This window comes from Elephas maximus, chromosome 26 (genome assembly GCF_024166365.1).
Source record: "Elephas maximus indicus isolate mEleMax1 chromosome 26, mEleMax1 primary haplotype, whole genome shotgun sequence".
Taxonomy (NCBI): domain Eukaryota; kingdom Metazoa; phylum Chordata; class Mammalia; order Proboscidea; family Elephantidae; genus Elephas; species Elephas maximus.
The window spans coordinates 18,952,268-18,974,648 of record NC_064844.1 but is presented as its reverse complement, the minus strand read 5'-3'; the positions used below and the strand labels follow the sequence as shown (position 1 = coordinate 18,974,648).

Genomic DNA, 22,381 nt, shown 5'->3' with positions numbered 1-22,381 from the left:
TTCCTTTTTTTTGGTGGCTGCTTTCTTGGTGATAGAATTGCCCTAGTTCATATTTTACTTCCTTTATTATCTCTCCTTAGGTTCTTGTCAGTTTTCTTTTCCAACATGCGTCTCTCTAAAAAGCACGTTAATTTTAATTTTGAGTATTAGGGCTCCATGTTTTATATAATGCTTATAGTTTACAACCTTGTTTTTTAAGATGACATAAAACCTACAAAGGATAATGTGAACTAACTTTGTTCATATGAAATTGCCAGTTTCTGAAATGTAGTTGCATAAACCCAAGTTTACAGATTGTATTGTTAAAGGCAACTTGCCCACTGATGTATGCTTTTCTAGGAATGGAAATTCCAGAAAAGTCTGGCGATAACCAAGTTCAAGAAAACAGCAGAGGTCAGAGAACATTGCATCAAATCCCTTGTGGCTCAGAACAGAGTCAGAAAGCAAGAGCAAGCTTTGCAACAGATGGCAGCATGTCCCAGAATTCTGGGGCTCCAGCGAGTGACTGGAGTTCCGACGAGGAAGAGGGGAGCAGGGGAAGACCCAAGTCCAGGTGCAGATCCACCCTTTCTAGTCACACATCAGAGGAGGGCGTCCAGTGTAGCAGGATGGGAAGTGAGACATATTTGACGGCCTCTGACGACAGCAGTTCGGTATTTGAAGAAGAGACTTTCAGCATAAAGATATCAGAACACAAGAAGCTGTATTCTTGGCAACAGGAGGCCCAATGGAAAGCTCAGAATAATCCCCTTGGAAAGGGGAATTCTGAATCAAAAAAAAAGGAGCAAGATAGCTCCTCAGATGAACTGAATAAGAAATTTCAGTCTCAGAGACTGGATTATTCCTCCTCATCGAGTGAGGCCAACACCCCAAGCCCTATTTTGACCCCAGCCTTGACTCCAAAGCATCCTAATTTATTACCTGGAAAAGGAACACGGTTAATGTCTTCATCAAACCTGCCACCCCCAAAGTTAAGGATTCCTAATGTTTTCAGTATAAGTGTAGCGCTAGCCAAAAGGCACTTAAGCCAGCCACAGTTAAGTTCGGACAGGATGTTTGGTACAAACAGAAATGCTATAAGCATGATACGACCACTGAGACCTCAGGAAACGGATCTCGATCTAGTTGATGGTGACAGTACAGAAGTTTTAGAGAATATGGACACTAGTTGTGATGATGGATTATTTTCCTACGACTCCCTGGGATCCCCGTGTTCAGACGACCAGGAAACCTGTGACTTGGCAAAGAAGGCAGCGTGCAGCAAGCCTCCAACGCCTCCCCTGCACCGCTTTCCCTCTTGGGTAACTATATTACTTTGTACAACACATACACAATAGTTTTTTCTTGACGCTCATTTTCAGGCTTTACTTCTTTTCCTATTCCTTTTTGAATTCAGCTTCGTTCTTATAGTTCCCAGTTTTCAAAACGTGATTTCCAAATTTATGGTTGTTGGAAGAACCAGGAGGTTCAATAAATAGAACCTCTCTTCCCCCAGTGAGTTCTGAATCAGTTAAGAAATAAGACAAGGGATAAGACAGTTGGGAGATCAGAATATTACCTTATCACTGATAAAACTGATTTTAGAGAATCAGAGGGCAAATGGGCTTCCCAGTACTGACCCTCAGCATTAGCGAGATTTATTTACTCAGTCCCAGGCAGCGCTGGACCACCACGGGCCTCCTTGGGCAAGACCCTGTCCCTCTAAAACTCACAATCTAGAGATGCATGTTTTTTGCAGACACCCGCTTCTCAAGAGAGAAGAGAGAGAGAGGGTCTGGGCTCTGCATGCCCAGTTTTTCCTCCCAAGCTCACCAGTCATGTGAAGCCACTCTGTTTCTTTGGGGAGGAGAAAGTGACTAGAGGGAAAGGGATCGGGAGTGTTCCATTATTGCAGCTCCTTCCACATGGAAGGAAATATTGAATGTGTGTGTGTAGGGGGGAGTGGAGAGAGGAGGCTTCTTACTTAAGAGATACTTTTGGGTGCATTTTAAGGTTTCAAGGAAAAGAGATCTGTTCTAGTTACCTCAGTAAGAGTTTATTTTAAGGCTTAGCCTATCCTAATTGAACTGAAATATCATTCAAAATACAGTGGCTGCTCTAGTGGTCGGACAACATGTTGATGGTCCAACAGCACCTCTGGTCATTAGCTTCTTAGAAACAAGTAACACCCACCGCCCCAGCTCTACTGTTTCAGCTTGTCTTCTCACATCTACAGTGACTCTCTACTTCTACTGCTTCTGACCCACTCTCTCGTGGCTTCTGACTGCCTCGTATCACCTGCTTGCTGTCTTGCTGTTCTGCCTACTCTTCTGTTTGTCTCTGTCTGTGTGTATCTCATTCACACTCTCAGAGAGATTGCATCTGACTCATCCAGTCAGCCATTCTTCAATCCAGTGTATCTCTGATAGACATCCCATGCCAGCTATCTCACCGGCTGCTGACTAGGCTGAAGAGGACTGTGTTAGCTTGCCCACTGGGCCCTGGCCAGGTCAACTGTGTCTAGCTTAGACACTTTACAAAATCCAGGGCATGGTAATCTATGCATTGGGAACTACATGGGGTCCCTTTACTCATGGAGAGCAAGGTTAATAGCCTTTCCAGTACCTCTTTCAGAGATCTCACTCAGAGATCTCTCAAAGGAGAGAAAGCAAAATAAGCTACTTTAGGAATAAAATAATATTATAAATTCTCTTGCAGCTCTCATATTCATTCACTGTTTGACCTCAGATACTTTTTTTCTACTTGAATGAAATGTTCGTAGAAATAAAACCCAAAACCCACTGCAATCGAGTTGATTCCAACTCATAGCATCCCTGTAGGACAGGGTAGAACTGCCCCATAGGGTTTCCAAGGCTGTAATCTTTACGCAAGGAAACTGCCACATCTTTCTTAGCGGCTGGTGAGTTCAAACCACCAACCTTTGGTTGGCAGCAGAGTGCTTTACCGCTGGGCCACCAGGGCTGCTTCATTGAAATAAGGAGGTGATATATGATTTCTGAGCCCTGGTGGTGCAGTGGTTAAGAGCTCAGCTGCTAACCAAAGGTCAGTGGTTCAAACCCACCAGCCGCTCCATGAGAGAAAGATGTGACAGTCTCCTTGCATAAAGGTTACAGCCTTGGAAATCCTTTGGGACAGTTCTGCTCTGTCCTGCAGGGACACTTGAGTTGGAATAGACTCAATGGCAGTGGGTTTGATTTTTTTGGATATGATTTCTGGCTTCAGGTTTTTCCTTTCTTTTTCTTTAACGATGTTATAGATTGATAGAATATTAAAGGCAGTGTTTATGTGTAGTCTGTGGTCGTAAATATTTCTCTTACCTTTTTTCTCATCTCTTCAAAAGAATTTAAAATACCAAACAAAAATTCGGGAACAAAGATACATAGTGGAAGGACTCAGGGTTGGAAAAAATCCAGCAGTGCTATCCACAATGGCTATTTGAGTTGGCATTGGTGACAGTCTATAGTAATGCTGTAGTATAGTGAATATCCAATGAACAACAAATGAAAAACATGTGTATTGAAAGTAATCATGTCTTTGCTTAAATACTCTGTTCAAATCTTTGTTCTAGGAAAGCAGAATTTATGCCGTAGCCAAATCAGGTATTCGAATGTCTGAGGCCTTCAATATGGAGAATGCTAATAAAAGTAAGCAATTTTGTGCTGATTTATATTTTAAAATTGAAATTCATTTTACTTGGCATATAGGGGCACATACATGTTCAACTCTTATGTAAAGAGAACCTCTTTATGTTTTTACCTGAAAGAGGCAAAAGCAAAGAAACTATAGAGTATCGGTTATTTAAAATTGTAAAAACATTGGTCTCTATGTCCTTCTTTTCCAGAGTTTAAACACATTTCCTCCTCTTTGTTTTCTTTCTTTGAAAAATTTTATAAGAGCAGTATATGCCCATTACAAAAAATAAAACCCGTCAACACAGAATTGTCTGGAATAGAACAGGAAATTTTTCTGTGGTTTCTTCTACCAGTCCCCTTCTTGTCCTTCCCCTAATCCATATATTAGAAGTAGCTATTTTTTTTTTAATTTGATTTAATTCTTGGTGAAAATATACACAGCAAAACCTGTTCCCCTTCCACAGTTTCTAGACAATGATCAGTGACATTGTTTACTTTCTCCACATTGTGTCAACATTCTCTTTGTGTTTCACATCTATTTACTTAATCTCTCTGCCCCCTAGCCTTATTATCTGTACTTTAAAATAGCTGTTGACCCTTTGGTCTTATGTAGTGATATATATATATATATATTTTTTTTTTTTTTTTTAATGCAACACTCAAGGGTAACAGCCTTTACTCTTTGGGTTAGACTGTTATTTAGTTTAAAGGTGACTCCAGGGGATAGTTTCAATTCAAGGTTTGAAGAGAAACTCAGGGCCATAGACTCGGGGACTCCTACAGCCTCAGTGGGTCCAGTAAGCCTGGATTCTTTTAGAATTTGAAGTTCTATTCCACATTTTTCTCCCTTTTTATCAGGATTCATCTATTCTTTTCCTGATCAGAATGTTCAGTAGTGGTAGCTGGGCACCATCTAGTTCTTCTGGTTTCAAGGTAGATGAGGCAGTCGTTCATGTAGACAGTTAGTCCTGTATGTAGTTCAGTTCCTTCTCTGATTCTTGGGTTTCCCTCTTTCTCTTTTGTTCCAGATAAATAAAGACCAACAGTTGTATCTTAGGTATCTTAGATACCACTAAGCTTTTAAGCTCATAAACTTTTAAGACCTCAGACACTGCTTACCATACTGGGAGGCAGAACATAAACTTTAAGAACTATATTATACCAGTTGACTGGATTGTCCCACGAGACCGTGGCCCTAAGCCCCCAAACTAAGAGAGCTAGTCCCATAAGGTGGTTAGTTATGTGTAACTAGCATCAGCATCTGTAGCCCTCCCTTTCTTTTGGTTGTTGGTACTGTTACAAACTCATATACAGCTTACCATTTGCCCCTTCACCCCTTTTCCCTGTGTTCAGCTTACTGACATCAGTTACATCAGTGATGTTGTACAGACTTCACCCATAATCGGTGCCACCTTTTCCGTTTCTGTAGTGAAACCTATGAGAACCGGAACTTGACAGGACTGCCTTGCTTTTCCAGGTCTCGTGATTTTTCCATCTGTCAGGGTGCAGTGTTACCGCTTTTCTGTCACTCTCTTAGGAGTGAGAAGTGTTTGAGTTTTCCTTCTCTGACCCGTTTCCGTCTTACGCGGGTTCTGGCTCTCACAGGGTTTTACTGTGTAAACAAAAAGTGGCTTCAGTCTAGAGAGTACTTCTAGTCCCCATCCCCCATAGCCACAAATGAACATAGTTTCTGTATGTTTATCTATTCATGTCGTTTCATAAAAGTGAGAACATAACAGTATTTAATTTCTTCACTCAACGTAGTGTCTTCCAGGTTAATCCACATTGTAAGATGTCTCGGAAAGTCGTTTTTCTTAATTGCTAAGTAGTATTCCATTGTATGTATGCACCACGTTTTACTTATCCATTTATCCATTGATGGACACGGGTTGTTTCCATCTTTTTGCTATTGTGAATAGTGCTGCAGTGAACAGGAGTATGCGTATGTCTGTTAGTGTCACTTCTGTTAGGTCCCTAGGATATATACCTAGGACTGGAATTACTGGGTCATATGACAGCTCTACCTCTAAGTTTTTGAGGAACCGCCAGACTGTTTTCCACAATGGCAGTACCATTTTGCACTCTTATTAGAAGTAACAGTTGATAGTCTATTCATTTTCAGCTGTCTTCTGTTCTTACCATTTAGGAAATTGTATTCTAACCTTTCAACCTGAGAGTCACCTGATAAAAACTTAAGAATGAAGGTGTTTTAACACCATATCAGTAATAAAAAAAAAAAAAATAGGGCTATGAATAGTCAGAGTATGTTTATATAGGGTATTACTCACTTGGATCAGTTAGTAGAGCAGGTGTTTATACTCAATTCTGCCCAGCCTGAGCTAAGCATGAATGGAGATACCAAAGAAATAAAAATTGTAATCCCTACTTTCAAAAGCTTACAGTCTAGCTGGGGAGACTAGAATACTTGGTGAAATAATGAACCATGTGAGACAGTATATAATTAAGCTTGAAAATGCAGTAATTCATGAAGTAGGCCATATAATGGATAAATCCCTGTGTTAACCCATTTTCTCTTTAAATGGAAATTTTGCTAATTCACATTCATAAGAAAAAGGCCAATGTGCTAGTTAGAGGATTTAAAAAACGAAAATTTTTTTTTTCCTGTTTCAGATTCTGTTGCAATGCTTTCCTATACTACATCGGGACTTTATACCTCACTGATATACAAGAATATGACGACCCCAGTGTATACAACTTTGAAGGGGGTAATGCATTATGGTTTCTATTAAACATGTGGTTCTCTTCATAACGGATCAAGACGACTGTTTATTCAAGCTCCACATTCCATTGTTGACCTTTTACACAGCCTCTCCTTTTATAGAGAGTTTCAGATGTTCACACTAATATATCGTAAAAACAGAAGAAATGGAAAGGTCTGGAGAACATATTTATCCTTAACGGAGCGTTAGAGGTCTGAGTCAGTTTTTGTTATGTCCTATATGATGTTTTTCCCCTAGGACTATTGTTTAAAGGAAACATTAATGATGTAATGAAAACTTCTGATGTTAGAAAGATCTTTGTGCCGGTGCCAAGGTCACTGCCTTACTCCCTTGAAGTAACTAATTAAAATAAGGATTGCCAGGTGTTGGTGGCCTTGTGTTTTTAGGAGTCTTTTATCATTGACAGATGCCATGGTTATAGAATTGGGGGCTTAACAACGTGGCTTTGATAATAGGAAAATGTATTCTTGTATTCCTTAAAAAAAACTTCTCCCATGACTTCTTCCTATAAGACATTCTCTATCAAAAGAGAGAGGTAACTTCAGAGATGGTTAAAGGAGGCCATTCTGCTCTTTTTTTAGAAGGCGACCCAAATCAGCAGCAGCCCGTTCCTGGATGACTCTTCCGGCTCAGAGGAAGAAGACAGCTCCAGATCCAGCTCCCGGACATCCGAGTCAGACACGCGCAGCAGGAGTGGCCCAGGCAGCCCCAGAGCCATGAAACGAGGTGAGGAAAATCTTAGACGGACAGCTAGATTGCTGACGCCGAGTCTACTCCGACTGCTGGTGACCTTACGTACAACAGAACGAAATGTTGCCCAGACCTGTGTCATCCTCACGATTGCTGGCATGTTCAAGTCTGTTGCATTTACTGTGCCAATCCATCTCACTAAGTGTCTCCCATGCCTGGTTGGCCCTCTACTTGACCAAACATGACATCTCCCTCTATCAGTTAATCCCTCTTGATGGCACGTACACAGCAGGTCAGTTGGACATTGTTCTGGTGTGATCCATAAGGCTTTCATTTCAGAAGTAGATTTCCAGGCCTTTCTTCCTAGTCTGTCTTAGTATGGAAACTCTGTTGAAACTTCTCCACCATGGGTTACCCTGCTGGTATTGGAAATACCATGGCATAGCTTCCAGCATCACACAGCAGTAAGACACCATAGTATGACAAACTGACAGGTGGGTAGTTCAGAATGATCTATTGACAATGTCCTAATACGCCCTTTAAATGTTAATAAACACTTAAAAAATTGCTGGATACTTTAATGGATAATGACCTAAGGTGTTGATTTTATTCAATATATTCAAAATTGAGTGCAAAACTGCTTTAAAAATTTTTATCTCCAATTCCTTTTAGTGATCCTCCAAATGTGGCTTGAAATGTGCAAGTAGTTTTCTATAAAGACAAGCGAATTATTGTAAAAATGTCCCATTGGCTATTATTTATAGCTGCTGGCAAATGAAATAGTTTACATCTTTAAGTCATTCTGTTTTGTGAAAGCTTTTAAAAGTCTGTGAACTGGTTGGTGTTGGCATTGGACTTACGTGAAAAATACTGCTGAAATTATGTTGTTTGGAATTTTTTTTAATGCGAAGTTACTTTAGAAGTGATTACTGAAATTAAGTGGTTTAAAATGTGATTATGCAAATCTTAATAAATTAAGATTTGACAGGTCTATATCGGTATTAATTCTTAATAAAAGATATATTAGTAGACTGTTTCTTGTATTTTATATATGTAAAAATCCCTGTGGTTATAATCACATCAAAATCTTTTTTTATTTATGTTCCTTTAACTTCTTTGGAGATTTGCATGGCTGTCCCTATCCCTTAGTGAAAAGCAGGAGAATAAAGGTAGTCAAGGAAAGCTTATGATTTAGGACTAGTTGTATTCCTTAGGTGGAAACCCTGGTGGTGTAGTGGTTAAGTGCTACGGCTACTAACCAATGGGTCGGCAGTTCAAATCCGCCAGGCGCTCCTTGGAAACTCTATGGGGCAGTTCTACCCTGTCCTATAGGGTCGCTGTGAGTCGGACTCGACTCGACGGCACTGGGTTTTTTTTTTTTTTTTTGGTATTCCTTAGGAGGGATAACAACCAGCAGCGCTTGAGCCCCCCCCCGCCCAGTATTTAATATTGATGTGGTTTATTTCCTTCTTGTTTTAGGTGTGTCTCTCTCTTCTGTGGCTTCTGAAAGTGACTATGCTATCCCACCAGATGCTTACTCCACAGACACAGAACACTCACAGCCAGAGCAGAAGCTCCCGAAAACCTGCTCCTCTTCCAGTGATAATGGGAAAAATGTAAACACTGAATCAGGTTTTTCTTCGTTTTTTTTTTTGCACGTGAATAAATCAGTTAGTTTGAGCCTTCAAAAGGAAACTTAAAATGTTTTTTTAAAAATCTTTTAAATTAGGAACCACTGGAAAAATCTGGTTATTTATTAAAAATGAGTGGTAAAGTCAAGACTTGGAAGCGGAGGTGGTTTGTTCTTAAAGGCGGTGAATTACTTTACTACAAATCTCCGGTGAGTGTAAAGTGCATGCTGCTTAGAACTGATCCCTTCAAGCTATAAAGCAGACTCCTGATAGGTTTTCATCCTTGTAATGCAATTAATAATATAAAGCATTTTACAGGTAATCATTTTACATTTGGTTTTCTTTCTTTCACACAGAGTGATGTGATTAGAAAACCCCAGGGCCATATTGAACTTAGTGCGTCCTGCAGTATTTTAAGAGGAGATAACAAGCAAACAGTTCAGGTATTTATTTATTATATTTTTAAATTCGTATTTATTAAAAAAAAATTTTTTTTTTTGAGGGGGGAGAAGCATGTAAAACTCAACTCTTAATTAGCCAACCTAATGGAGAAAAGACTGGGTGAATCCATGTTTCTTTATTCATGTTGGGCTCAGATTTATGCCTCTACAGTGTATGAAACCAGAACAAAATATTCTTTGATGGTTACGAGGGTGGGGAGGGAGGGAAAGGGGTATTCACTAGTTAGATAGTAGATAAGAACTATTTTAGGTGAAGGAAAAGACAATACACAATACAGGAGAGGTCAGCACAATTGGACTAAACCAAAAGCTAAGAAGTTTCCTGAATAAACTGAATGCTTTGAAGGCCAGAGTAGTAGGCATGGGGGTTAGGGGACCATAGTTTCAGGGGACATCTAGGTTAACTGGCATAACGAAATGTATTAAGAAAATGTTCTGCATCCCACTTTGGTGAGTGGCGTCTGGGGTCTTAAACACTAGCAAGTGGCCATCTAAGATGCATCAATTGGTCTTAACCCACCTGAAGCAAAGGAGAATGAAGAACATCAAAGACGTAAGGTAAAGATCAGCCCAAAAGGGACAGAAAAGGCCACATAAACCAGAGACTACATCAGCCTGAGACCGAAAGAACTAGATGGTTCCAGGCTACCACCGATGACTGCCCTGACAGGGAACACAATAGAGAATCCCTGATGAAGCAGAAGAACAGTGGGATACAGAACTCAAATTCTTGTAAACAGACCAGACTTAATGGTCTGACTGAGACTAGAGGTACCCTGGAGTTCACGGTCCCGGGACCCTATGTTAGCCCAAGACAGGAACCATTCCGGAAGCCAACTCTTCAGACAGGGATTGGGCTGGACTATTGGACAGAAAATGATACTGGTGAGCAGCGAGCTTCTTGGATCAAGTAGACACATGAGACTATGTGGGCAGCTCCTGTCTGGAGGGGAGATGAGGCAGAGGGGGATAGGAGCAGGTTGAATGTACATGGGGAATACAGGGTGGAGAGGAGGAGTGTACTGTCTCATTAAGGGGAGAGCAGCTAGGAGTACATAGCAAGGTGTGTATGAGTCTGTATGAAAGACTGACTTGATTTGTAAACTTTCACTTAAAGCACACACACACACACACACAAAGTGTTTGAAACCCCAAGATTTCTTGGTTAAACCATAATGTAAGCTAAGTTTGTGTTGGGTAATTCCCCACTAAACTTCATTTACACTTTCTTCTTTTACACTGTTCTTTCCCCATATTTACTTTCCCAGGTAGTCTCAGCTCCCCAACTGCCAAGCTGTTTTAGGCGGAGGTTATCTGATAAATGAGTTCCCAATAGATCTTAGTAATTTAATGTAACATTAGATTCACAAATGTTTGCGTTTCAATACAGAACTGTAAAATGGCAGTTCTTACATGAACTCCGGATGCTGTGACACCTAAGCGGGAAAGATATTGGTAAGAGAGAAGTTGTCCTAGTTCCTGCCGAGTCACACCCTAGAGATAACTGTTGCCCATTTATTTACCCATGCACAAGGCCAGTCTTACCAGAAGCTTGTTCAGGCAAAACACAGGCTGGTGAGACTCTCTGGTCCATGTGATTTAAATTCATACACTTTCTTTCTGAAAGGCCTTCAACAATCATTATTTTCTTGTCTTGCTTCTCTGGAGGCCAGAACAAGAACCTGCTCAAAATTTTAGAAAAGAGAATCTGGGAAAGCTATGTCTTGGAGAAAGGCAGGCAAGAATTATTTGTAAGCTTCTGAAATATTTGGAAAATTTGCAGTGTGGTTAATTTGAGACTGGAAAATTGAGAGTTCACAACATCTGATCACAAGTTAGTTCCAAGAATATCTCTTCTTATATGCAAAATTTTATTTTATTCCAAATCGATTTTTTCATTTCTGTAATACATAGCTCCTCTTTAGTTGCTGAAAATATGTTCTTTTATTATAGTCTCCAGTCATTCTGCTCTTCATTTCAACAACCAGGAGCCTGTAGCACATTTAAGGGAGAAAAGGAAAAACGTGATGAGTAAACAAGATAAAAAACCCTGACTCAAAAGTTTAGTCTTATCAGAAGTTTTTAGGTAGGCTGAAGTGGAAAAAATTATTTCGAGAAAAATTTAATTATTGTAATTCTCACAAAATGGTGGAAATAATCTAAATTATTATAGAGTCATGTTTATTTAGGAGCTAGGATTCAGGGTTTGGCATGTTTGTTCCATGTTAATGATGTTTGAAGAATGGACAAGGAAATGCTAATAATGCTAAATCTTCAGAATTTCCTTTCCTATCCCTTCTCATTTATTCTAGTTGACCACTGAAAAACACACATACTATCTGACTGCAGATTCTCCCAATATATTGGAGGAATGGATTAAAGTGTTACAAAATGTTCTCCGAGTACAAGCTACCAACCCACTTTTTCTTCAGCCTGAGGGCAAACCAACTGTGAAGGGATTGCTCACCAAGGTAGGAGCCTTATGTGTCTTAACAGTATCTCAGGCAGCTGCTTGATTTAGCAACACTGATCATGAAAGGTAGGTGTGGGAGAAGAGGTATATATTGAATATTTAAGTTAACTTGGGGTGAGGAAGAGTGTTTTAAGTACGATGGCAAAGACAAAAGCCATAAAGATGAAAAACGGCAAATTTGACTACCATGCACAAAAATATAAATGTAAACTATCAAAGATTCTGTAAGAGAAAAGATAGATGAAAAACTTTGAAAGGAATTTGGAACATGAAAAAAAAAGTTACTATCCTTGATATTTCACAAGCTTTAATTTTCAAATTGCTAAGTAAAGGATGAGTATGAATGGGTGAACAGGAACAAGGACATAATGAATGAGAAGTTTTCTTTGCTTATTTTTGCTTTATCAGCATGGCACTGTCAGTTTCTGCATGTATTACATTTCTGCTATTCCCTGCTTCCCATTTTAGTTTAAATGAGTATAAGTTGATGTGACTTTTAGATGACTAAATCATTAGGGTTTATGGACAGCATGCTTATTAGATTTCCCTCCTACCACTTATGAAGGCTTGTCCACTCCCATATTTTCACCGTCAGAGCCTTATAAGAGAAAAACAACCCTCACCTATTCTGAGTGACTTCTTCTGAGTTCATCTTCAGGCTACTATTTGAAATACTGTAGTGCAGCATTTAAATACTTGGGAGGGGAGGAAGTTTTTTCCAGTTGTCAAATCAACATTATTCTTAATTTTTTTTTTAATGTTATATAAATATCAATTACTGGGAAAAGAGAAAGAAAGTCACACACTCTAGTACAAAGCATAGGAAGTTTCTTGTAGTGAGCAGAAAGGGAAGAAGGGTAGACCTGAAGGTTTTCAGAGATTAAATCCACAAAGATAAAGAACAAAAAAAAACAGCTTTTTTTTTTCTGTACAGGTGTATACATGAATATCTGAACCATAAAAAAGTTATAAAAATGACTTTAAAGGCGATGTGTATGCAGATGTTTCATGAGCTAACATAGAACTGTAAGACCCGTGAAGAAATCCTGGTAACAGAGAAAATGTCAAGAATATTAAGAGCCTGACTGATTTGATTCTGGATGTTCACTCTTAAAATTTTGTCTCAGTGCTTAGGGAAAACACTTTTATGTAAAAATTAATTTATTGTAAAAAAAGAAAAAATCAATGAGCAGTTACTACATGCTAGACAAGGGGCTAAAGGATATTAAGATGAAGAGGCTATTATGAGGGATAGGCTTCATCCCTCAGAGAATATTATAAATCATATTTATAATGATATGGGTAAAGTACAATTATTATGATATAAAAACACCAAACCAAACCCTTTGCTGCGGAGTAGATTCCAACTCATTGTGACCCTGTAGGACAGAGTAGAGCTGCCCCAGAAGGTTTCCAAGGAGCAGCTGGTGGATTCGAACTGCCAACCTTTTGGTTAGCAGCCAAGCTCTTAACCACTGTACTATCACAGAGAAACCCGATTAAGGCTGAAAGTTCAGGGACAACTTCTCAGAAAAGATTTACCTGTGCTGGATCTTCACGGAGGAGTAGGAGTTAGCTACACCAAATGGGAGCGGGTAGGAAAGGCCTCCTGGGCCAGGAGACAGCATGGGTCATGACAGAATCATGAAGCTGTGTTGCCAATGCTGGGAAGAGTCCTTTGAAGAAAAAGCTGGAAGGGCCCAACCGTGGAGGGATTTTTTTTTGTCTTAAGCACTTTGGTCTTCATCCTAAAAGCATGTGAAACCCTTCTGGGTTCATAACAGTCAGTGGCTATATTCATATTGTTAATAGATTACTCCGCTGAGGGACTTGTTGAGGGGCAAGACGGTGGTTGTAAGGACAGTTAGGAGGAGTGATTTATGTAGAGGGGATGAGGCTCTGAAATGGTCAGAGGAAAAGAGGAAAAGCTGAATTTAAATAATGCTAGGAGGTAAATTTATCAGTTTGAAGACTGATTGAATTTGGGGTTAGGAAGCAAAAGAAATAAGGATGCCTAATTGAAAGGTGGTATTTATAAGAGAGAGTTCAGGAGAAAAGAGCAGTTTTAGGAGGATGATTAAAAATTTATTTTGGCTCATAACAAGTGAAGAGATTGAATCTATAATCAAAAACCTCCCAATATGGCTTCACTGGGGATTTCTACCAAATATTTAAAGAAAAATTGATACTAACCTTTCTTAAATTCTTCCAAAAAAATAGAAGAGGGAGCACTTCCTAGCTCATTCTATGAGGCCAGCATTACCCTGATATATAGATACAGAAATCCTCAAAAAAATACTAGCAAACCAAATTCAACATCTTATTAAAAGGATTATACACCATGACCAAGGGGGATTTATTCCTGGAATCTAAGAGTAGTTCTTCATTTGAAAATCAGCTAATGTAGTACACTAGATTAATAGGACAAAGGAAAAGAGCCACATAGTCATCTCAATTGATGCAGAAAAGGCATTTGACAAAATTTAACACCCTTTTATGATAAAAACACGCAACAAACTAGGAATAGGAAAGAAATTCTTCAAAATGATAAAGGGCATTTATGAAAAACCCACAGATAATGTCATACGTAATGGAGAAAGACTGAGAGCTTTCCCCATATGATCAGGACCAAGACAAGGATGCCTACTCTCACCACTGCCATTCAACATTGTACTTTAAGTTCTATCAAGAAAATTAAACGAGAAAAAGAAAAGGTATCCAAATCAGGAAAGAAGTAAAACTACTTCTATTCTCAGATGACATGATCCTATATATAGAAAAATCCCAAAGAACCCACAAGAAAGCTACTAGAGCTAATAAATAAATTCATTGAAGTTGCAGGGTACAAAGTCAACACACAAAAATCCATTTTGTTTTTACACCATCAATGAGCAATCTGAAAAGGAAATTAAGAAAACAATTTCATTTACAATAGCATACAAATAAATAAAATACCCAGGGATAAATTTAACCAGGGAGGTGAAAGGCTTGTACACTGAAAACTATAAAACATTGCTAAAAGAAATTAAAGACCTAAATAAATAGAAAAACATTTCATGCTCATGAATTGGAAGACTTAATACGGTTAAGATGTCAATATTAACCAAAGCAATCTATAGATTCAACACAATCCCTATCAAAATTCCAACAGCCTATTTGTAAAAATGGATAAGCCAATCCGGAAATTTATATATAATTTCAGAGGGCCCCGAAGAGCCAAAACAATCTTGAAAAGGAACAAAATAGGAGGGCTAACATGCCCCAATTTCAAAACATTGTATAAAGCTATACCAGTCTGGTACTAGTATAAGGATAGACATACAGACCAATGGAATAGAACTGAGAGTCCAAAGTTAAACTCATTCATCTTTGGTCAGTTGATTTTCAACAAGGATGCTGACTCTATTCAATGGGGAGAGAATAGTCTCTTTAATAAATAGTGCTGGGACAACTAGATTTCCATATACAAAAGCATGAAGCTGTACCATACCTTACACCATATACTAAAATTATCTCAAAATGAATCAACAACCTAAATGTAAGAACTAAAACCATAAAACTCTTAGAACAAAACATAGGAGTAATGTTTCAGGACCTAGTTTTCAACAATGGATTCTTAGATATGACACCAAAAGCTTGAACAATAAAGGAAAAAATAGATAAATTAGACTTTATCGAAATTAAAAACTTTTATGCATCAAAGGACTTTATCAACAGAGTGAGGAGACAACCTACATAATGGGAGAAAATATTTTGGGAACTTATAACTGATAGTTTCAATATCCAGAATATGAAGAACTCCTACAGCTCAACAACAAAAAGACAACCCAATTAAAAAATAGACAAAGGACTTGAATAGCCATTTTACCAAAGAAGATACACACATGGCCAATAAGCACATGAAAGATGTTCAATGTTCAGCTAATCATTACGGAAATGCAAATCAAAACCACAATGAGATACTACTTCATCCCTACTAAGGTGGCTATCATCAGAAAAATGGAAAGCAAGTGTTGGCAAGGTTGTGGAAAATTGGAACCCTTATCCATTGCTGATAAGGGTGCGATTGCTGTGCAAACATTTTGGCATTTACTGAGCCAAAGGTTGTTGGTAATTATTAAAAATAGAATTACCGTATGACCCAGCAATTCCACTCCGAGATATATACCGAAAGGATTTGAAAGCAGGACTCAAACATTGATTCTCATATACAAATGTTCATTGTGGTATTATTCACAATAGCCAAAAAGTGGAAACAACCCAAGTGTCCACCAACAGATGAATGGATAAACAAAATCCATACAATGGAATATTATTCAGCAATAAAAAGACATGAAGTTCTGATACGTGCTATGACATGGATGAACCTTGAAAACATTATGCCGAGTGTAATAAGTCAGACATTAAAGGACTTACTGAAATATCTAGTATAGATATTACCTAGTATGGGTATATATTTTATTTATATGAAATATCTAGTATTTTTTTTTTTATCTAGTATAGGCCAATGCATAGATGGCAAAATTTATTTGTGGTTATCAAGGGGTGGGGGAAGGGAAACTGGGAGTTACTGTTTATGTAGTACTGAGTTTCTGTTAAAGGTAATGAAAAAATTTGGGAATGGATAACGATGATAAGCATAATTCCGCTGAATTGTACATGTAAAAAAATGTTTGATATGGCAAATGTTCTGTTATATATATATTTTACCATAAATTTTTTTGCGGAGGTTATTTGGAACATTTCGTTTTTAGAGTTTGTGAGGACATCATAGTTAAGAAGTCCAGCAGGCAGTGTGAACACCAGTCTGGACATTTGAGGATAAGAGTAGGTTGGAAAGAGGGATTTGGGGAATCATCAGCAAATACGTGGTAGTTGAAACTATAAAGTGAAAGAAATCACGTAGGAAAAACATATAGGCTGGGTAGAGCTGGGGACTGTTAGTGTAGTACGGATACTGGGTGTCCAGAATTTAAGGGCATATAAAGGAGATGGTTTGAAGAGGTCCTGGAGAGTAATGTCCTGGAGGCCAGGAGAGGAACATTTGGCGAGGAAGGAGTGGTCTAGGGTCAGATGTGGTAGTGTTCAGGAAAGAAAGCACAGTGCACTGGTTGAATGGTGAATGGGATGTGAGTAAGAGGAGAATTTGAGTTTGGAGGACTGTCCACGCTTTCTGGTATATTGAAAAGAATAAAACTGGAATGGAATGTGGAGTCAGGAGAGGCGTTTTTGGGATGCCAGAGACATGTGCCTTGAATTTACTATCTGAGGACAAGAAGCCAGGAATGAGGAGAGATGGAATGTCAGGAACAAAGTCCAGAAGAAATGGATGGGCAGGCATGGACTGGAAAAAGATGACGAAGTTTGTGGCTGAATATCTAAGTTTGTAGGGCATTGAGTGAGATCAAGTCCTCTGTTTTCTTTCTTTCTTTTTTTTTTTTTTTTTTTAACATTCTTGCTCTCCTTATTTATTAGTTAACAAGTCAAGGAAGAATTCACTTGCTGTCTTAGGCTGAGTTTTCTAGAGAATCAAAACCAGTGAAGTGTATCTATATATAGAGAGAGATTTGTATCAAGGAAATGGCTCACAAGGTTGTGGAGACTGGCAAGTCCCAAGTCCGTAGGTCAAGCGTCAGGCTGGAGGCTTCTCCTGACTCACATAGCTGTAGGGGCTGATGAACCCAAGATCGGCAGGTCAGATGGCAGGCTGCTGGCTTAAGTCCCAAGAACTGCCGGTCAGATGATGATAAGCCAAATGCAGGATCCAGAGCAGAGCAAAATCCAGCAAGGTTTGCCAGAAAGTTCATATATATTGGATGCAGGCTATAACCCCAAGGAAACACCCTTTCAGTAGATTGGCCGCTCATAGTAGGTCTCATCATGGAGGTGATTGCATCATTACATAACTGCCAAACTACATCGTAACTGCCAGACCACTGAGAATCATGGCCCAGCCAAATTCACACACAACCTTAACATCAGACGTGCCCTGTGAAAAGAAGTGTGGCTCAGATAAAGTGCAGAATGACAGGATAGCACTATACGTAGATTGTTGATACTGTCATTGTGTGCTGTCAAGTCAATTCCAACTTATAGCAACTGTATAGGGCAGAGTAGAACTGCCCCATAGGGTTTCCTAGGCTGTAATCTTTATGGGAGCAGACTACTACTTCTTTTCTTTCTCCTACAAGTTCTCTGTTTTCTTGATGAAGATTACTCCATAAAGCAGTTATCTACTGAGGGTGGGGAAAAAACATTGAGAATAATCATTTAGGGAAGTAGAATGTACCCAAGGACAAATAGAAAGATTGCTAAGTGTCACTGAGGACTCACCTGACTGTAGCAATTGAAGTTCGTATTTTTTCCAGCAGCATTCAGGTACCCAGAAACACGAGCAAAGAATTGACATTGTAGTGATCTGGGACAGTCATTTTTTCCTGTTTTTATTATGTAAATTTTCAAATATGCAGAAAAGTCAGAAGAATTTTACAGCAAACACTCATATTCTCACCACCTAGATCCTACAATTAACATTTTACTTGCTTTATCACTTATCTATCAAGGTGATTTTTTTTTTAAGTTTTTTTATGGACATTTTTAAACATATATGAAAGCCAATGGAATAATATAATGAACTCTCATGTATTCATCACTGGGTTTCAAAATGATAAACAATGGCTAATCTTGTTTCATGTAAACCCCTACTACCACCACCACACATACAACCTTCCTTCTCTTCCCACACCCCTCACTGGGTTATTTAAAAGCAGATGGAGATGTTTTGTTCAGTGGATTTGTTAGAAGCATAGGAATACAACATAATCACAGGCCTTGGAGCAAGAGTAATTTCCTGATCAAACACAGGGTCCAAGCTTGATGGAAAAGGAAGAGAAGGAGGAGGAACTGATAAACGGGAATAAAATGGAAAGATCAGGGAACTTAAAGTTTTGAATGGAGTCAAAAAATAGGAGCACTGTGAGTAAGGGGCAGAGTATCCAATAACCAGATCATCTGTAGTGAACGATTTCACTACAGATTAAGTAAATAAGCACAGGTAAGCCTACGCTGACCTTGCTTACTGGGTCATCCGTCCCTGTCAGGGACTGTAAATTTTAAAAGAGACTTTGATTCTGTAGGAAGGTGCTGTGGGTTGGGAGAGAGACAGATGCCAGCCATACCTAGAAGCAGAATGTTTGATGTGAAAAAATGTGAAACTGTTCACTACAGATGAGCTGGTATCAAGGTAAACACCGTGTTTACCTTGCCTATCAGATAATCTCCACCTGTGTGGTAGGCATTAAATTATTTGACAGTGCTGGGGAGAGCCCGGAGAATTATGGGAATGAGAATATAGGCGAGGAGAGAAGACCATGGGAGCTTGTCTTGTGTAATGACAGAGGCTAATTGGGATATGATATAATGTCTGTCTTCAAAGTTTAACACAATTGATACCAAGTTCTTTTGTTATGCATTATTCTTTTGGTTATATAGTTCTTCAAAGCCTTGAGCTTAAAGATTGCCTCTAAATCTTCACAAAGATTCTTCTAGTGTGATTTATTTTATTACAATTATTTATGGAATGAGTCAGTGTTCTAAGCAATCCAAATATTAGTTTTACATATAAAAAGTCTCTTCTTAAAACACAGTCTCCATGGTGAATTGGCAAAGATTTAAAGGTATACATTGTTTTGTTTTAAAGATAAATCATTTCAAAAGTACACTGTCTATGTTGTTGCTAGGTGCCGTCAAGTTGATTCTGACTCATAAGACCCTACATACAGCAAAATGAAACACTGCCCGGTCCTGCATCACCCTCACAGTCATTGCTATGTTTGAGCCCATTGTTGCAGCCACTGTGTCAGTCCATCTCTTCAAGGGTCTTCTTCTTTTTCACTGACCCTCTACTTTACCAAGCATTATGTCCTTCTCCAGGGACTGGTCCCTCCTGATAACATGTCCAAAGTATGTAAGATGAAGTCTCGCCATCCTCCCTTCCAAGGAGCATTCTGGCTATACTTCTTTTGGCAGTCCATGGTATATTCAGTGTACTTCACCAACACCATAATTCAAACTCATCAATTCTTCGGTCTTCCTTAGTCAGTGTCCAGCTTTTGCATGCGTTAAGAGGTGACTAAAAATATTATGGCTTGGGTCAGGCGCCACTGTAGTACTCAAGTTACATTTTTGCATTTTAACACTTTAAAGAGGTCTTTTGCAGCAGATTTGCCCAATGTGATATGTTTCATTTGATTTCTTGACTGCAACTTCCTTGGGCATTGATTGTGGAGCCAAGTAAAGTGAAATCCTTCACAACTTCAATCTTTTCTCCATTTATCATGATGTTGCTTATTGGTCCAGTTGTGAGGATTTTTGTTTTCTTTATGTTGAGGTGTAATCCGTACTGAAGGCTGTGGCGTTTGCTCTCCATGAGTAAGGGCTTTAAGTCCTCTTCGCTTTCCACAAGCAAGGTTGTGTCATCTGCATATCTCAGGTTGTTAATAAGTCTTCCTCCAATCCCGATGCTGTGTTCTTCTTCATATAGTCCAGCTTCTCGGAATATTTGCTCAGCATACAAATGGAATAAATTATGGTGAAAGGATACAACCCTAACACATGCCTTTCCTGATTTTAGACAATGCAGTATCCCCTTGTTCTGTTTGAATCACTGCCTCTCGGTCTATGTACAGGTTCTTCCTGAGCACAATTAAGTGTTCTGGAATTCCCATTCTTTGCAATGTTATCCATAGTTTGTTATGATCCACACAGTCAAAGGCCTTTGCACTCTATAGCCAGATACACTATACTCTAGAGTTGATGAGGCTGCTTTCTGGAGTTTGTTTAAAAGACAGAAAAAAAAACTGTATAGCACCAACTATTTAAAAGTTCCAGGATATTTGTCTGTGAATGTATGTTTCTAAATTTAATTAAACTGAAACATGTCTTGCCAAATGAAACATTTTTTGTTTTTTCTCAAGCAGCATCCTAAATTCATCAAACTGTTAGGTAGAGTTATTTGTTTGCTTAAACCATAGCTTTGAAAGCCAAAAGGCTGGTGGTGTGTGTGGGCTTAAATGAAAACATGTGTTTTACTTCTCCTTATTCATGACCAGGAAGGAAGCATTTATTTAGTAACTACCATTATCCTTTATTTACATTTTCTCATTCGGTCAGCACAACAGCCCAGTGAGGGAGACAGTAATCCCACGTTAGCCATAAAGAAACAGAGCTTAAGTCGCTTGCCTGAGAACGTCTGTCTAGTAGTAGTAGAACTGGAGTCCACTAGAACTCAAAGCCCAGGCCGTTTTTACTGTAGTGGCTTGTTTTCATGGCAGTAATCAGTATCCTTCTCAGTGTATTACTATGCAAACCATCCATTTAAATGGATGTCATTATAGTGGCCTCTAAGGTCCTCCACAAGCTGTGCCCCTCACCTTCCCCAGTGCCGTCTCTGACCTCCTCTTTCCTCACTCACTCAGCCTCAGACTCATGGGCCTCCTTACTATTCCTCAAACGCAGCATCTTGGGACCTTGGCACTTGCTGTTTCTCTGCCGGGAGTGTTCTCTTAGATGACTGCACAGTTCATCTACCTCCTGGAGGAGTTTACTCAGTGTCAGTGAGGCCTCCCTGCCATCTTGTTTTCGATTGTAACACACACACACACACGCGCACACACGTACACCCTGCCCCAGCACTTTCCTGTTCTCCTTTCCTGCTTTATTTTCTCCTTTGTACTTACCAGCAAGGGCAAGCATGACAACAGAATTCTGGGCTTTTGTTGTACTGGCCAGTGTCTTGTTTTGCAGGCAGTGGGCCTTTCCAGATTAAAGCCCACCCTAGCTTAGTTAGCTCTTCCCAGGAGAGGCTCTAGGTCGGCAGGACTCTTGCTAGGTGAGGATTATAGGGCAGGCTCAACCAGGCACACTACCTGCTAGGTCTGGGACAACAGGGCTTGTTCTAAGCCTTACTCACTGATGGGAATGAGGCTCTTTGTATTTTTCTAGGCTTAATTGAGGCCTATAGCTGGGCCTGTCAGGGAAAGATTTTCAGTGCCTGTAACTGGGCAGATTCGGAGCAGCAAAAATCTTCATAAAGCCACCAAATGATAAATTTAAAATATTCAGTACAGATTTTGGTAAAATGTTTTGCTCAGAAATGTATATAAATGTAAACTCTTTGTGACATTGGTGAAGGTATATAGCCTACTGCTGGTTTAATTGTCTGTCTCTCTTACAAGCTCCTAGAAGAAGTAGGCTGTATCTTGTTCCTATCTGTATCCTCAGTACCTAGCCCAATCAACGTCAAGAGCTGGATTCAAACCTCGTCCTAGTCACTTTCCTATCATAGTGCCTGACGTTAGGAGGTACTTGACATATATGTGTAATGGCCTGAATATTTTTTAAAGCTTTGTATTCTCACTTCTGGAAACATCACCAGATGTATTCAGTGAGTGATTCTTTTGTATTTGGTAAATCGCCAGAATTGGTTAGGCTTTATTCTTTTCCTTTCCAACGTTCGGGTGTTAACCCAGAGATCCACAGGGTTGTCTGAAATCTATGAAATGTGAAAACTGTCAAATATACTTATTTGTGAAACTGGCACCTCGTTTTATCCGCCTTTGAACCCTCAATCCTAGGCATAGTACTTGGTACATAGTAAATACAGGTAGTCCCCGACTTACGACGTGTTAGAGATATGTCAAACCGCGCTTCATGACTGTCCATTTTTTTTGTACATCTTATCAATAACATGTAC

At 39.2% G+C, this 22,381-nt stretch overlaps 1 protein-coding gene across 4 annotated transcripts in view; it reads left to right on the top strand.

Annotated features, from left to right (window-relative positions):
- Positions 1-22,381, top strand: part of PLEKHH2 (pleckstrin homology, MyTH4 and FERM domain containing H2) — a 157,593-nt gene that overhangs the window by 66,630 nt on the left and 68,582 nt on the right. For all 4 annotated transcript variants that reach the window (XR_007515569.1, XM_049870622.1, XM_049870620.1 and 1 more), the window contains exons 8-15: positions 340-1,301; positions 3,569-3,644; positions 6,264-6,358; positions 6,955-7,099; positions 8,543-8,679; positions 8,793-8,903; positions 9,051-9,137; positions 11,468-11,626. Coding sequence is in view for 3 of the 4 variants with exons in the window: in XM_049870622.1 (XP_049726579.1) it covers positions 340-1,301; positions 3,569-3,644; positions 6,264-6,358; positions 6,955-7,099; positions 8,543-8,679; positions 8,793-8,903; positions 9,051-9,137; positions 11,468-11,626 (1,772 nt within the window). In the remaining variant the exon portion in view is untranslated. The remainder of the gene's footprint in view (positions 1-339; positions 1,302-3,568; positions 3,645-6,263; positions 6,359-6,954; positions 7,100-8,542; positions 8,680-8,792; positions 8,904-9,050; positions 9,138-11,467; positions 11,627-22,381) is intronic.